Here is a 14085-nt window from a genome sequence, read left to right on the forward strand (position 1 = left end):
GGGTCTTGGGATTCCATTTTTATCTACATGTGAGCCCAGTACCCTTTGAAAGATGCTCCCTCCAACTTGCTTATCTATTAAATTTAGCTTCCATTTTGAAACAGAAAATGCCCCTTCACGTGAAACTCAGTGCTGCAATACACATCCTTTTTTTTCCGTGTCAGAAGCGACTTGAGAAACTGCAAGTTGCATCTGGTGAGAGAACTGGCCATCTGCCAAAGACGGAGCCCCCGGTGGCACAGTGGGTTAAAGGTTGCAGTTTCAAATCCAGGGAGCTGCGTGAGCTCCCGCTGCCAACCCCAGCTTCTGCCAACCTAGCAGTTTGAAAACATGCAAATGTGAGTAGATCAATAGGTACCGCTCTGGCAGGAAGGTAATGGGTCTCCATGCAATCATGCCGACCACATGACCTTGGAGGTGTCTATGGACAATGCCGCCTCTTCGGCTTAGAAATGGAGATGAGCACCAACCCCTAGAGTCGGACACGACTGGACTTCATGTCAGGGGAAAATCTTTACCTTTACCTACAATATATTATAGTGTATTATTAGCATAGTACAATATCAGTATTAAATATTACTACATTGGTTGCAGTTTCAAATCCAGGGAGCGGCATGAGCTTCTGCTTTCAGCCCGTTTCTGCCAACATAGCAATTCGAAAACATGCAAATGTGAGTAGATCAATAGGTACCGCTCTGGCAGGAAGGTAACGGCTCTCCATGCAGTCATGCCGACCTTGGAGGTGTCTATGGACAACGCCGGCTCTTCGGCTTAGAAAGGGAGATGAGCACCAACCCCCAGAGTTGGACACAACTAGACTTAATGTCAAAGGGGAACCTTTACCTATCTATATACCCCATCAGTTTTAATCTATGGATCTAAACATGCATTTTATGGGTATGAATGATTTCAACATGTTTTCATCTTAGGTTTGTGATTTTTAATATATGTATTTTAATGGTCTTATTTATTGGCTTACAAGACATATATACATACAATATATTAAATTATTAGCATAGTACAATGTCAGTATTATATATTACTATATTGTACTACACCGTTATATTGTAATATTAATTGATTTAATAATACATTTAGGATGTTGTCCAGGGGACACCTGGATGTTTTGATGTTTTACCATCCTTATGGGAGGCTTCTCTCATGTCCCCGCATGGGGAGCTGGAGTTGACAGGGGGAGCTCATCCATGCTCTCCCTGGATTTGAACTTCCAACCTGTCGGTCTTCAGTCCTGCTGGTACAAGGGTTTTAACCCATTATGCCACTGGGGGCTCCTATGCATCCTATGAAAAGTGTGCATGAAATATCCATGTTGTTTTCCAGCAGGAGTGATGACTGCCAATTTCAGCTTTCCATCATCACAATGACATGGCAAAATGAAAGGCCTGGCAAGACAATCCTTCTGCCCTTATCTCTCCTACTAAGAACTTGGCAGCAGAAGGAACAACAATGAGACCCAATACACCTATTCTAAGCAATTACAAAAAATAAAATTTTCTCTTACACCGGGTCAGAGAAAGCCCCCACCCCACTTGAAAGCTCTTTTAGTTTCTAAGCTTTAGAATATTAACATTTCCAGAGTGTCTTCAACAGTCCTGACAAATCAACACAATGCACAACTAGATTTTTGCTGATTTTAGATGTCTACACATCCACATCCCCTTTTAATATTGGGTGCTGAAGGTTAGTTCTGGTTAGTACTTGAATGTGAGTCCGCTTACAAATACCAGAATCTGCAGAGGAAGGAACTGACAAAACCACCTTTGAGGATTCCTTGCCTCAGAAAACCCTACGAAATTCATGGGGTCGCCATAGTCCGACAGGTGACTTGAAGGGACATACACTCACAGGCTTCTGGTGCTCAGATTGTGGAAGGCATTCAGCACAGTCAAAAGCAATCACTTTGACAAAGTGTTGCCTCATTCCTAATAATAATAATAAACTTTATTTATACCCCGCCACCATCTCCCCAACGGGGACGCGGAGCGGCTTACATGGGGCCAAGCATGTTGTTGTTGTTATTATTATTATTTTCCTGGAATCCAAGCATGGGATGTACCACAGTTCTTCAAACTGTGAGATTCTGCTGGTCTGAACAAAGCATGGGTTTTTAGGTCAAGATCTTCTCCATGTTACACAGAAGACGGGAATCCCTTAGAGTGAAAAGAAATTCAGAATTGGATAGGAGCAGCAAATTGGATCCAATGTTGAAGAATAAGACAAAATATTTTAGATGGAGAGAGAATTAGAGAACAGGACAGTCCATTTGAAAAGGTGATTAGGAAATGTTTGAGAGAGGAGAAAAAAGTGGCAGGAGACGAGCAAATTATAACAGTAAAAGAAGAAATAGAAGAAATATTTCAGATGTGGTGAATGGATATGGAAATTGAGACGGAAGATATCCAAAGGGAAATAAGCAATATAGCAGAAAAAATATATAAAATATAATGCACTTAGGGAATCAAAAAGGAAGATGTTACAAATGTAATACAGACTCCTGCACAACTTTCCCATTTTTTACCAGGGGTCAAGGACAAGTGTTGGCATGGTTGTAAACAAAGAGGTGTGTTTAATCACATGATATAGGAATGTAACAGAGTACAGGCATATTGAAGAACGATTGAAGGAGATGCTGTAGGTTTTTCGGGCCATGTTCCAGAAGCACTCTCTCCTGATGTTTTGCCTGCATCAATCCAACAAATGCTACATTCAGCAAAGGACAAGAGGGATCCTCTCACTTCTGCAGGAGCCTACTATATACCATGCAGCTGTGGACAAGTCTACATGGGGACCACCAAACGCAACATTGCCCAAACACGAATCAAGGAACATGAAAGGCACTGCAGACTACTTCAACCAGAGCAGTCAGCCATAGCAGAGCACCTGATGAACTAACCTGGACACAGCATATTATTTGAGAACACAGAAATGCTGGACCACTCTCACAACCACCATGTCAGACTACACAGAGAAGCCATTGAAATCCACAACCATGCGGACAATTTCAACAGAAAGGAGGAAATCATGAAAATGAACAAAATCTGGCTACCAGTATTAAAAAACTCTAAAATTACAACAGCAAAGCAACAGAGGGGAAAAAACAAGGACATCTAATCACCTCTCAACAAAAGATTGCCCCAGGCATTGCCAGGCCATCAAATGCTAATCAAGGTGGTCAGTTGAAACATTCCCACCTAGCTCCAACAGACAAGAGTTCTTTGTCCCACCCTGGTCATTCCACAGATATATAAACCCATTTTCCTAGTTCCAACAGACCTCACTACCTCTGAGGATGCTTGTCATAGATGCAGGCAAAACATCAGGAGAGAATGCCTCTAGAACATGGCCATATAGCTCGAAAAAACCTACAACAACCCAGTGTTAAAAAACTCTGAAATCATAACAGTAAATAAAGAACAACACTACAAAACAGAGGAACTCTAGACAAGAAACAACCAGGGACAGCTAATCCCCTCTCAATAAAGGATTCCCCCAGGCAGTAAGAAACCAGACCTTGAAACTGCTAGGCCATTAAATGCTAACTAAGGTGGCCAACTGAAATATACACACTTATCTCCAACAGACAAGAGTTCTTTCTCTCACCCTGGACATTCCAGGTATATAAACCCCATTTTCCTAGTTTCCAACAGACCTCACAACCTCTGAGGATGCCTGCCATAGATGCAGGCGAAACGTCAGGAGAGAATGATTCTGGAACATGGTCATATAGCCCAAAAAACTTACAATAATCCAGTGATTCTGGCCATGAAAGCCTTAATAGGATGTTAAATCTTCAAATCATAATCTATATAAATAAAAATGTAATATTTGTTTGTGGGATTAGCATAACTCAAAAACCACTGTAAATTGAACAATATAGACAAAATGTTATAATAATTAAGAACATGTGGAATCTAGTTAGGAATTATTTAGAGAATGTATTAAGTTGTGGAGTGGAAAAAATGAGACTAAGTGGTGTTTCAAATGTAATTTCTGCAGTTTACTGTATAAATTGTATGTCCAGGAAGGGAAGGGGAGAGAGGTAAACAATAAAATAAAAATAAATATATATTTTTAAACTTGACCTTAAACACCCTGATCCAGACTGCAAGTAAAGCTGGAAACAGTTGATAAACAACTAGGTAGATGTCCTTGCTCTCAATGGCATGGGAAGATTTGAGATGGAGCCTCTCAGATGTTTTAGCACATCTATACAGTTTTAATTGACAGTATAATTAAGGATGTGCTTCTGAAGTTTAATAACAAAAAGGCAGCAATGCAAAACTTGGCTAATCCCACTACCAGCTGCAGGACTGTTATAAATGTATGGTATGTATGTGTGTGTATGTTTTGGTTCTACCAGGTACCATTTGGCAGCCGTACTTATTACAAGTTACGAAGACAAATTGTTGATCTGCTCTCCTGCAGCCGAAATAGTTTCTGAAGGCGTTTGTAGTCATTAAATGACAGTTAAGATGTAATCAGCAAAGTCTATTTAGTTCTCTTTTACATACTTATAAAATGAATCATATACTAACATGATATGCAAATTGGTTTTTTTTAAATTTTAACTCTCTTCATAAGGAGACACCTTTGAATGCTCACAGATCGTTGAAGAAAACTGAGCCTGAACAGGAAATTGTTCAAAACCTTTAATTCATGCATTTTATTTTTTTGAAAGCCTTAATCTTTACCGCAAGGAACAGCAACACAAAATGCAGAACTCCAGTCTGGTAGAGCAGACTGGTACTAGCCTCTGCGACTTCCCTTGCAAACGCTCTCCTTCTGTACACATAATGCTCGTTTTCTAAATCACATGCCATAAATTTACTTTCTGTTGTGCCCGGTTACTTCCCATCTTGGCTCAAACATCTAGTCTTCAACATGTTTTAAAATTTGTCAGCAGCCAGTCTTAAACAATCCATTTTTTTTCTTACATGTGCTTTCAAAACCAATTTCCATGGTAGTTTTCAAAATTTGGAAAATTGTAAACCTTGATCAAAGTTAAGTACAGTTAGGGCTAGTGCTTAAAAACCCAATTAACTATGTTTTAAATCAGTACAGGGGAGAGGGGGTCAATCTACAGCAGGCACGGGCAAACTTTGGCCCTCCGGGTGTTTTGGACTTCAACTCTCACAATTCCTAACAGCCTACCCATGTCTGATCCAGAGAATGCAGGACATAATGCTGTGAAATGATCCCCATCCTTTCCTCAAGGGTAAGTACCTGGAATTGTGAATATATAATAAAGGTAAAGGTTTTCCCTGATATTAAGTCATGTCTAACTCTGGGGGGTGGTGCTCATCTCCTCCATTTCTAAGCCAACGTTGTCCGTAGACACCTCCAAGGTCATGTTGCTTGCATGACTGCATGGAGCGCCATTACCTTCCAACAGAAGCAGTACCTATTGATCTACTCACATTTGCATGTTTTCGAACAGCTAGGTTGGCAGACGCTGGGGCCAACAGCGGGAGCTCATCCCACTTCTTGGATTCAAACTTAATAATAATAATAATAATAATAATAATAACTTTATTTATACCCCGCTACCATCTCCCCAAGGGACTCGGTGCGGTTTACATGAGGCCGAGCCCATAGAACAAGAATAATAAAAGCAATAACAAAACATCAATACAAAACAATCGAAATAAATCTCATAAACAAAAAATAAACAATAAACAGTAACAGTAACAAGCATATAAAAACCTATGGCTGGGCCAAATGTGATAATTAAAAATTAAAAAATAATGCTGGGCATGAACAAGGTAACATAGTGGGATAGAATTTCGGCGAAAGATGGGGCAAGCAAACAATCCTAAATCAATGATAAAGTGCATTTAGAGGACCTATTGCTGAGAGTATTACCTTATTCTGGGAAGGCACACTAGAACCACGTTTTCAGGCTCCTCCTAAAGACTGCCAAAGTTGGGGCATGTCTGATATCCTTGGGCAGTGAGTTCCAGAGTCGAGGGGCCACTACTGAGAAGGCCCTTTCTCGGTAGTGGAACTTGCGATCTTTCAGTCAGCAAGTTCAGCAGCTCAGCGGTTTAACCCGCTGTGCCACTGGGGGGCTATACTATGATTTTAAGTAACTTTTGTACCTTTCTGCAACAAGAGAAGATAATGTTTCTGCAGAATTAAGTCTAGCTGTGTCTGACTCTGGGGGGTGGTGCTGACCTCCATTTCTAAGCCGACGAGCCGACATTGTCCACAGACACCTCCAAGGTCATGTGGACTGCATGACTGCATGGAGCACAGTTACCTTCCCACAGAAGCGGTACCTTTTGATCTACTCACATTTGCATGTTTTTGTACTGCTAGGCTAACAGCGGGAGCTCACCCCACTCCTTGGATTCGAATGGTCAACCTTTCGGTTAGCAAATTCAGCAGCTCAGCGGTTTAACCCGCTGCACCACCAAGGGCCTCTAATGTGAATTGGTACTATTCCTATAATAAAATTGTACCAAAAGGTTATTAAAAACCATTAACTGGATACAACACCAATTATAGGACAAGACGAGAAAGAAATTGGCATACTAAAAATAGATTAGTATTGGGAAAGGAAAATTTGATAGAATGGGAAAACAGACAGACTCAAACGTAAGGAAGAAGAACGGAAGCCATTCAAAAACTTTTTTTCCTTTTCTTTTTCCTTTTTCTCCTTTTTTTCCCTCTTCAATCTCTTCTTTCTCCTTTATTTTCTTTTTTTGCAATTTCCTAGTTTTCTTTTATTACAATGTTCCCCCACTTTAAATGTTCTTTATCCTCTTCTTTTTTATCTCTCTCTTTTTTTACTTTTTATACTTTGTTTATAATAATAAAAACATTAACTGGGATCTGGTGTTTCTCCGATCTGGTGTTTCTCTGATCTCTGAATAAACTGGTAAATGGCCACAAAACAGCTCTAGTGCTCACGAGGAGGCGGTAAAGGCAATAAACAGCAAAGGAAGTGGTTTTTAAAAGGTCCAAAAGCAACACATTATAGTATTTGAAGACGCCCAAACATCAAAATAATTGCAGAGGGATCAGAGACAGGACTGAGTACAGGACAGAAGGCTTCCACATTGCTACAACAGATGTAGCCAATACTACAAGTGTGGAGTTACAAATCAGGGTTAAGCGAGTGAGAACGATGTCATAACAACAAATCTGGAGGATTTGACTCTGCAGTATTGAGAATCAGTAATATCAAGCTGAACTCTTCCTCTGTGTAAACCTGTTCAGCAATCAAGAGAATTAAAAGTTTGCAACAACAAAGTTAATCTAATTTAGTGTTTCTCAACCTGGGGGTTGGGGCCACTGAGGGGGTCGCAAGGGGGTGTCAGAGAGGTCGCCAATATTTTCTGTTGGTCATGGGGGTTCTGTGTGGGAAGTTTGGCACAATTCTATCATTGGTGGGGTTCAGAATGCTCTCTGGTTGTAGGTGAACTATAAATTCCAGCAACTACAACTCCCAAGTGTCAAAGTCTATTTTCCCCAAACTCTACCAGTGTTCACATTTGGGCATATTGAGGATTTGTGCCAAGTTTGGTCCAGATCCATCATTGTTTGAGTCCACAGTTCTCTCTGGATGTAGGTGAACTACAACTCCAAAACTCAAGGTCAATGCCCACCAAACCCTTCCAGTATTTTCTGTTGGTCATAGGAGTTCTGTGTGCCACGTTTAGTTCAATTCCATCGTTGGTGGAGTTCAGAATGCTCTTTGATTGTATGTGGACAATAAATTCCAGCAACTACAACTACAATGAGAAAATCAATTCCTCTCCCCCCTCCCCAACCCCACCAGTATTAAAATTTGGGCATATTGGATATTTGTGTCAAATTTGGTCCAGTATTTACATTACGGTTCATAACAGTAGCAAAATTGCAGTTATGAAGTAGCAATGGAAATAACTTTATGGTTGGGGGCCACCATGACATGAGGAACTGTGTTAAGGGGTCACGCCATTCGGAAGATTGAGAAACACTGGGGCTGAAAAACTAGCCTTATACTCGAGTATATACAGTATTTTGAGTATTTATATCCCGTCCATCTCACTATTAGATGCCAAAAATATACAAGTAAAATACTACAATTAAAACAGCAATTAAAACTCTTATGCACATTCAATTTAAGACAGAACGCCAATTCAAACTCATGGTCCTGGTTAGTCCATAGTGGGTCACTAAAAACAATCTCGTCCTAGTTGCTCCATCTATTGCTGAAATGCTTGATCCCACAACCAGGTTTTAAGTTTTTTATGAAAGGCCAGTATGGTGGGGTCAAATCTAATTTCATTGGGGAGGGCGTTCCACAGCCGAGGGGCCACTACGGAGAAGGCCTTGTCTCTCGTCCCCACCAGTCGCGCCTGCAAAGAAGTGGGACCAAGAGCAAGGCCTCTCCGGATTATCTCAATGTCATCCAGGGAGATACGTTCGCACAGGTAAACTGGGCCAGAACCATTTATGGGACTTGTATTCCAACACACCTGTTGTGTTGCAATCATTTCCAGTAGATAATAGCCAACACTGCATAATTCAGCAGATGCACCAATTCATTTAATGAATCTTCAAAAGCTAAATTAAACTCGTTCATACCAATATAAGTGCGAGGTTGCACTTTGGAATTTCAAATAATTTCTTAGAGATGTTCAAGGCCTTTTTAACCATAAGCACACATTCAGACTACAAATGCTAATACACTGTCCAAAAACAGGGAACAATGATAAAAGTAACAATACAATACAATAAGCCTTTATTGGCATAACATGGCAGAGAGTATAAAACATAGTACACGTAATAAAAAAGGGCTTCTCGTTTGCTACACATTCAGTTTGCAGACTTCATTCAGGAATCTTGCCACTGAAAGGCAGCAGGTAAAGTCCTGGCAATTTAAAAGCAAAATCACTTTGTCAGAATCGCTGCGGTTCTTCAGTGAATCTATGGCTTGTGTTAGCAGGCTGGATCTTAGCTCCTGGTAGAGTGGACGTTGCAGGAGAATATGCGGTATGGAGTCTAGCTGTCCTGTGCTGCAGAGGCAGACCCTCTTGTCGCTCGGGAGGCCAATGATAAAAGTAAACCCAGAGGCCACTCTACTCAAACATGTGACTAATTTGCAAGAATTAAAAAACAACAAACCATGATATTACAAATCTTCTTGCAAACACTAAACCAAAATGGCTGTTAGGTCCCTGTTGGAGATGCTACCAGGACTGGTGTTTGGAGAGAGACTAGTGAGAAGAAAAAGTGTTAGTGAAATTCACTAATGACATCTGTTCCATTCCTGTGGTAGGACTGGAGTGTCTTTAAATATATGGTTTCAAAAGGTTGTGCTGACCCTGTGAGCTTAACAATCCTCACCACTTTAACTGAGAAATAATCTAACTTACCACCACGTAAGCATGTCAAGCATGGGAGTCTATTTAACTTGGGGATGGGAGCCAATTTTAGCAAAATTACCCAATAGCAAGTCACTCTACCACATTCTGGGCTCAAAACCAGCCAAAAAAGACAATCTGGAAATGATGAGACATTATTTCCGGTTTGCACTTCCAAGTTTTTTTCCTCAACCAGTTTTTATTTACTATCGTTAAATAAATAAAGACCACTGGATTCTTAGTCTCAATGTAATAAATATTTCCAGTGGGCTACCTATTCATTGTGGAACATGTTCACTCGCTGCTATGCAAATGTGTTATTATAAACTACAGTTTGACATCCAATTAATAGAATTCTCTATTTGCAACTAGTATGGAACTGAAGCCCAAGTGCTGTTAATATTTTGGAATGGATTCTGGCAGAACTGGAAGGCTCACAGTGTCCACAAATGGAGCCAGAAAAGCTTCTAAACAAACCAACCAAGGTACACCTATGACAATAATTTGCAAAAACTTTGGGATATGGCTCAAATGTTTAATCCCACTAAGAAGTTGAGGGAAATGGAAAAACAATATACTAGTTACCAAGGATTTCTAGCACTGAACGGTTCATGTTTAGACCATGAACACATTCATAGGATTGGATGGAAATGTAGTCATGCTTGGTGTAGAGTCACATAATAATAATAATCATCATCATCATCATCATCACAACAACAACAACCACGTCAAACTACTCTGGGACTTCCAAATTTAGACTGATTGATAGAGTTTTGGAGCACAATACTCCTGACCTCACGATTGTGGAAAAAAGCAAAGTGTGGATCGTCCATGTTGCAATCCCAGGCAACAGCAGAATCAATGAGAAGCAACTCAAACAGCTTATACCAGTGGTTCTCAACCTGGGGTCCCCAGATGTTTTTGGCCTACAACTCCCAGAAATCCCAACCAGTTTATCAGCTGTTAGGATTTCTGGGAGTTGAAGGCCAAAAACATCTGGGGACCCCAGGTTGAGAACCACTGGCTTACACAATATGAAGATTTAAAGATTGAACTGCAAAGACTCTGTCACAATCCAGAAAAGGTGGTCCCAGTAGTGATTGGCACACTGGGTTCAGTGCCTAAAGATCTTGGCCTGCACTCAAAAACAATCGGTGCTGACATAATTACCATCCGTCAGCTGCAAAAGGCCACCCTACTTGGATCTGCATGCATTATTCGCCAATACATCACACAGTCTTAGACACTTTGCAAGTGTCCAATGTGTGGTTGAACACAAAAGCCAGCACAGTGATCTTGTTTGCTGTGTAGTAATCTTGTTGTGTATCAAATAATAATTATAACAATAATAATAATAATAATAATGTTCCTGGCCTTTACATTAATCATGATCAACATAATCCCACTGATTTTAACAAATCCCCTTTAAGTATGTCTAAATCTACGTTCAATCATTGAGATCACTATCTTTTTATTTTATACTTGAAATCTGACACCATGAGTATATGACAAAAAGTGAAAATGTATATCTGCTTATCAGCTTAATGTATTTTCGAGGTTCCTTTGGTGCTTTTAATTTCAATGTAAACCACCAAAACATCAGGAAAATGACTTACCAGTCCCTCGTTGTCTTCAGAGGTCCTCTGATAATGTGCTGCTAGGGCTAAATAGTCCAGTGCCTGTTTATTACATTCAAAACACTTTAATCCATGGCGAATTAGCCTCAAGGGGTCCATGTACAGAGGCATAGCTGGCTGAGGGTTTGTTAAACTCGTAGTCCCACTACTTGGTGCAGCACAAGTCTTATTTGGGAGGGAGGGCAACCGCGTACTCTGTGAGGTTGAAGGTGTCAATGAGCTTGTTGTCGGAGAAGGCGAAAACATTTGGTCTAAGGAAATGGGTTTCATGAATAGCTGAGAACACTGCATGATGTAGCCTTTGCTCTTGTGATCCCTCGCATGTTTGAGCAAGCTACACTTGTTGAAAAAAAGCAACGTTGCCGAACACTGGGTACACATGACCTCAATGTGGACACTTCTCCTGCTATAGTGTTGCGTGAGGCTTTTTTCTAAGGCAAACGAGTCGCCACATTCCAGGCAACAATATCCGGAGGCCGGGACGTGAATACTGCTTTCGAGAGGAGGGCTGAGGTTTGGAGTATAGATTGGCACAGGGTTGGCACCATGCAAAACTTTGTTGAATGCCTCCACAACAAGCGGAGCGGCTTTCTTCACCTGGTGCACAAGTGGCACCGACATCTGGGTCAGCTGGGACTGGCTGCGGCGCTGCACCGAAGATTTTGCAGCCACGGAAGCAGCAACGCTGTGGGGAACTAAATTGAGATTGGCCAAGTGCACCGCTTTAGGAAGGAGGCTGGCAGGGTTTGAGGCCTGTGCCGCCGCCCCTGGCTGTTGCTTCTTGCTTGACGGTTGTCCCCCAAGGCCAACTTTCACTGTCCCGCTGCTGTTTGCCAGCAGAGATCCGCCCGGGGTGCTGTTTACTGGAATGTCTGCAATCGTGCCATCTGCTTGAGGGCTTGCTAAGTCTGTGTCTGGCATAGAAGCTTTAACAAACCCTTTGCCTGGCTCCATTTCCATGGATGAATTTGGATCTGGTGAATTCAATAACTCTTCCGTTATTGAATTCTCTGCCGGCGATTCTTGAGGGGATTTGCCAAAATCATCCACTTCCGGTAAAATCCTCGTTACTGTCCGTTTGATTTCCCCAGAAGAAGTTTTAATGGTCTTGATCCTGACTTTGGGGATGGCAGGCGGGGAGCCAGTGGCCACCGAAGGGGAGCCTTTGCTACTGGTGTCGCTGCACACGCTCCGGGGAGACTCTGGCTGTTTACTGGCCTTTCTCACAATCTCTAAGGGGCTCTTTGGACTTTTTGGTGACTTAGGCATTTTGGGGCTTCCCTTAATGCCATCCTTAAAGGGGCCAGGAGGCTCTCTGGTCACGTTGGCCTGATCCTCTTTTGGGAAACCTGCCACTTTCTTGGCCTGAAGGGCTACAAGTGCAGCCACGCAGGACGAGAGCTTCGAGTGAGCTGGTTTGATCCGCTGGCGAGGTGGGACCGAAGACGAGAAGTTCATCTCTGGCACAGCTCCTTTACTTTCTCCCACATTATTGCTATGGAAGTTACCAAGAGGCAGCCCTCCGCCAAGGAAGGTGTTTGTGTCCCCAAGATCTTTACTGGATGCTTCGCGTTTCTCTGGACTCTTGTCATGCTCCCTCCTGCCCACGTCCCCCCGACTCTCTTGCACTCCATGCGCATCTATCTTTGGGTCTCTTTTACAGTATTGATCAAACATACTTAATTCTGGTTCTGGTAACTTTTTACTAAGGAGATCTAGCAGCGAGGGCCCAGTTGACATAAATCTACTAAACTCTGGTTCTGGCAGGGTCCTACTAAGGAGATCCAACACCGATGATCCGGATGGAATATACATTGGGTGTGGTGGGAAATAGGAGGTTTGAGGAAGTTTCGGCTTGTCTACAATACTGTTCTCTTTGAGTGTATCTTCTGGTTCAGGGCTAGAGATAGGGCTGAACTGACTGAATGTTGGTAAAGGTTCCGACTTTGCCTGCTCCATCTTTTCAGGATAGTTCCTCAAGCCATCACCATTGATGAAGGCAGAGTCAAATTTCCCATAGTTATGGGTCTCTAAGGGCAGATCGGCCCCACGAAATCCATTGTGCAACATGCCAGGGCCAAGGTGGTTGCCTTCCTTTTCTGCTTCGAATGATTCTTGACGACAGGTGTTCTTCACAATAACGCTGACGACAGGGACATCAGAAGCCGGCGTTGTGTGGGACAATGAGGCATTTTCATCAATACAGATTCCCGACTGCTTGAGATGGTTTTCATTCTCCTCCCCAGCTGTCTGAATGGCTTCCTTTGCATCGAGGCTGGTTGGATCAGGAATGTCAAAAGCAGCCAGCAAGTCATCAAAATCCGGAGTTTTCATGTCCCCCATGATGAAAACTACAAAGCAAGAACACACTGTCAAAAACATGGTCTCTATAGATTTGAGTACAGATATGAGTTCTAGTAAGTGACAAAAGGAAGACAAGCGAACTGCTCTGCTATTAGTTCCTATAGTCTAGAGTAGGTATTTCAACTCCAGATGTTTTTGGCATACACCTCCTATCATCCGTATCCAGCATAGAAATATTGCGGCATTACAAATGTTTCAGTTCAAAACCTCAGAAGGAAGACAGGGATCAACCTTCATTGTACAAATTCAGTTGTTAGGCAGACAAACTACTCAAACTTTCTAGCAGAACTAAAGACCTAAGGACAACAAAGCAAAATTAACTTTTTCAAAGTATTATCTTGCTAGTTTATAATATTATAATGTAATACAATAATAATAATAATAAAATATTATAATTATATATTTTATATTACATGCAATATTGTGAATAATATTGCAATATAATGGTATAGTACAATATAGCAATATATAATACTGATATTGTACTATGCTAATAATATAATATATTGTATGTATATATATCTTGTAAGCCACTCTGAGTCCCCTTCGGGGTGAGAAAGGCGGCATAGAAATGCCATAAATAAATAAATAAATAAATAATGCATACAGATACATTAGGTGGGTTTTTTCATGTGAGTGACTTAAGAAACTACAGATTGCTTCTGGTGTGAGAGAACTGGCCATTTGCAAGGACGTTGCCCAGGAGATGC

General features: G+C 41.5%; 1 protein-coding gene across 1 annotated transcript in view; it reads right to left on the reverse strand.

Moving 5' to 3' along the window:
- Window positions 1-14085, reverse strand: part of ZNF592 (zinc finger protein 592) — a 40357-nt gene that overhangs the window by 15499 nt on the left and 10773 nt on the right. Inside the window, exon 2 of the mRNA XM_060755338.2 lies at window positions 10991-13362. Within this exon, the coding sequence (XP_060611321.2) occupies window positions 10991-13354 (2364 nt within the window). The 5' untranslated portion in view covers window positions 13355-13362. The remainder of the gene's footprint in view (window positions 1-10990; window positions 13363-14085) is intronic.

This window comes from Anolis sagrei, chromosome 9 (assembly GCF_037176765.1).
Source record: "Anolis sagrei isolate rAnoSag1 chromosome 9, rAnoSag1.mat, whole genome shotgun sequence".
Lineage (NCBI taxonomy): Eukaryota > Metazoa > Chordata > Lepidosauria > Squamata > Dactyloidae > Anolis > Anolis sagrei.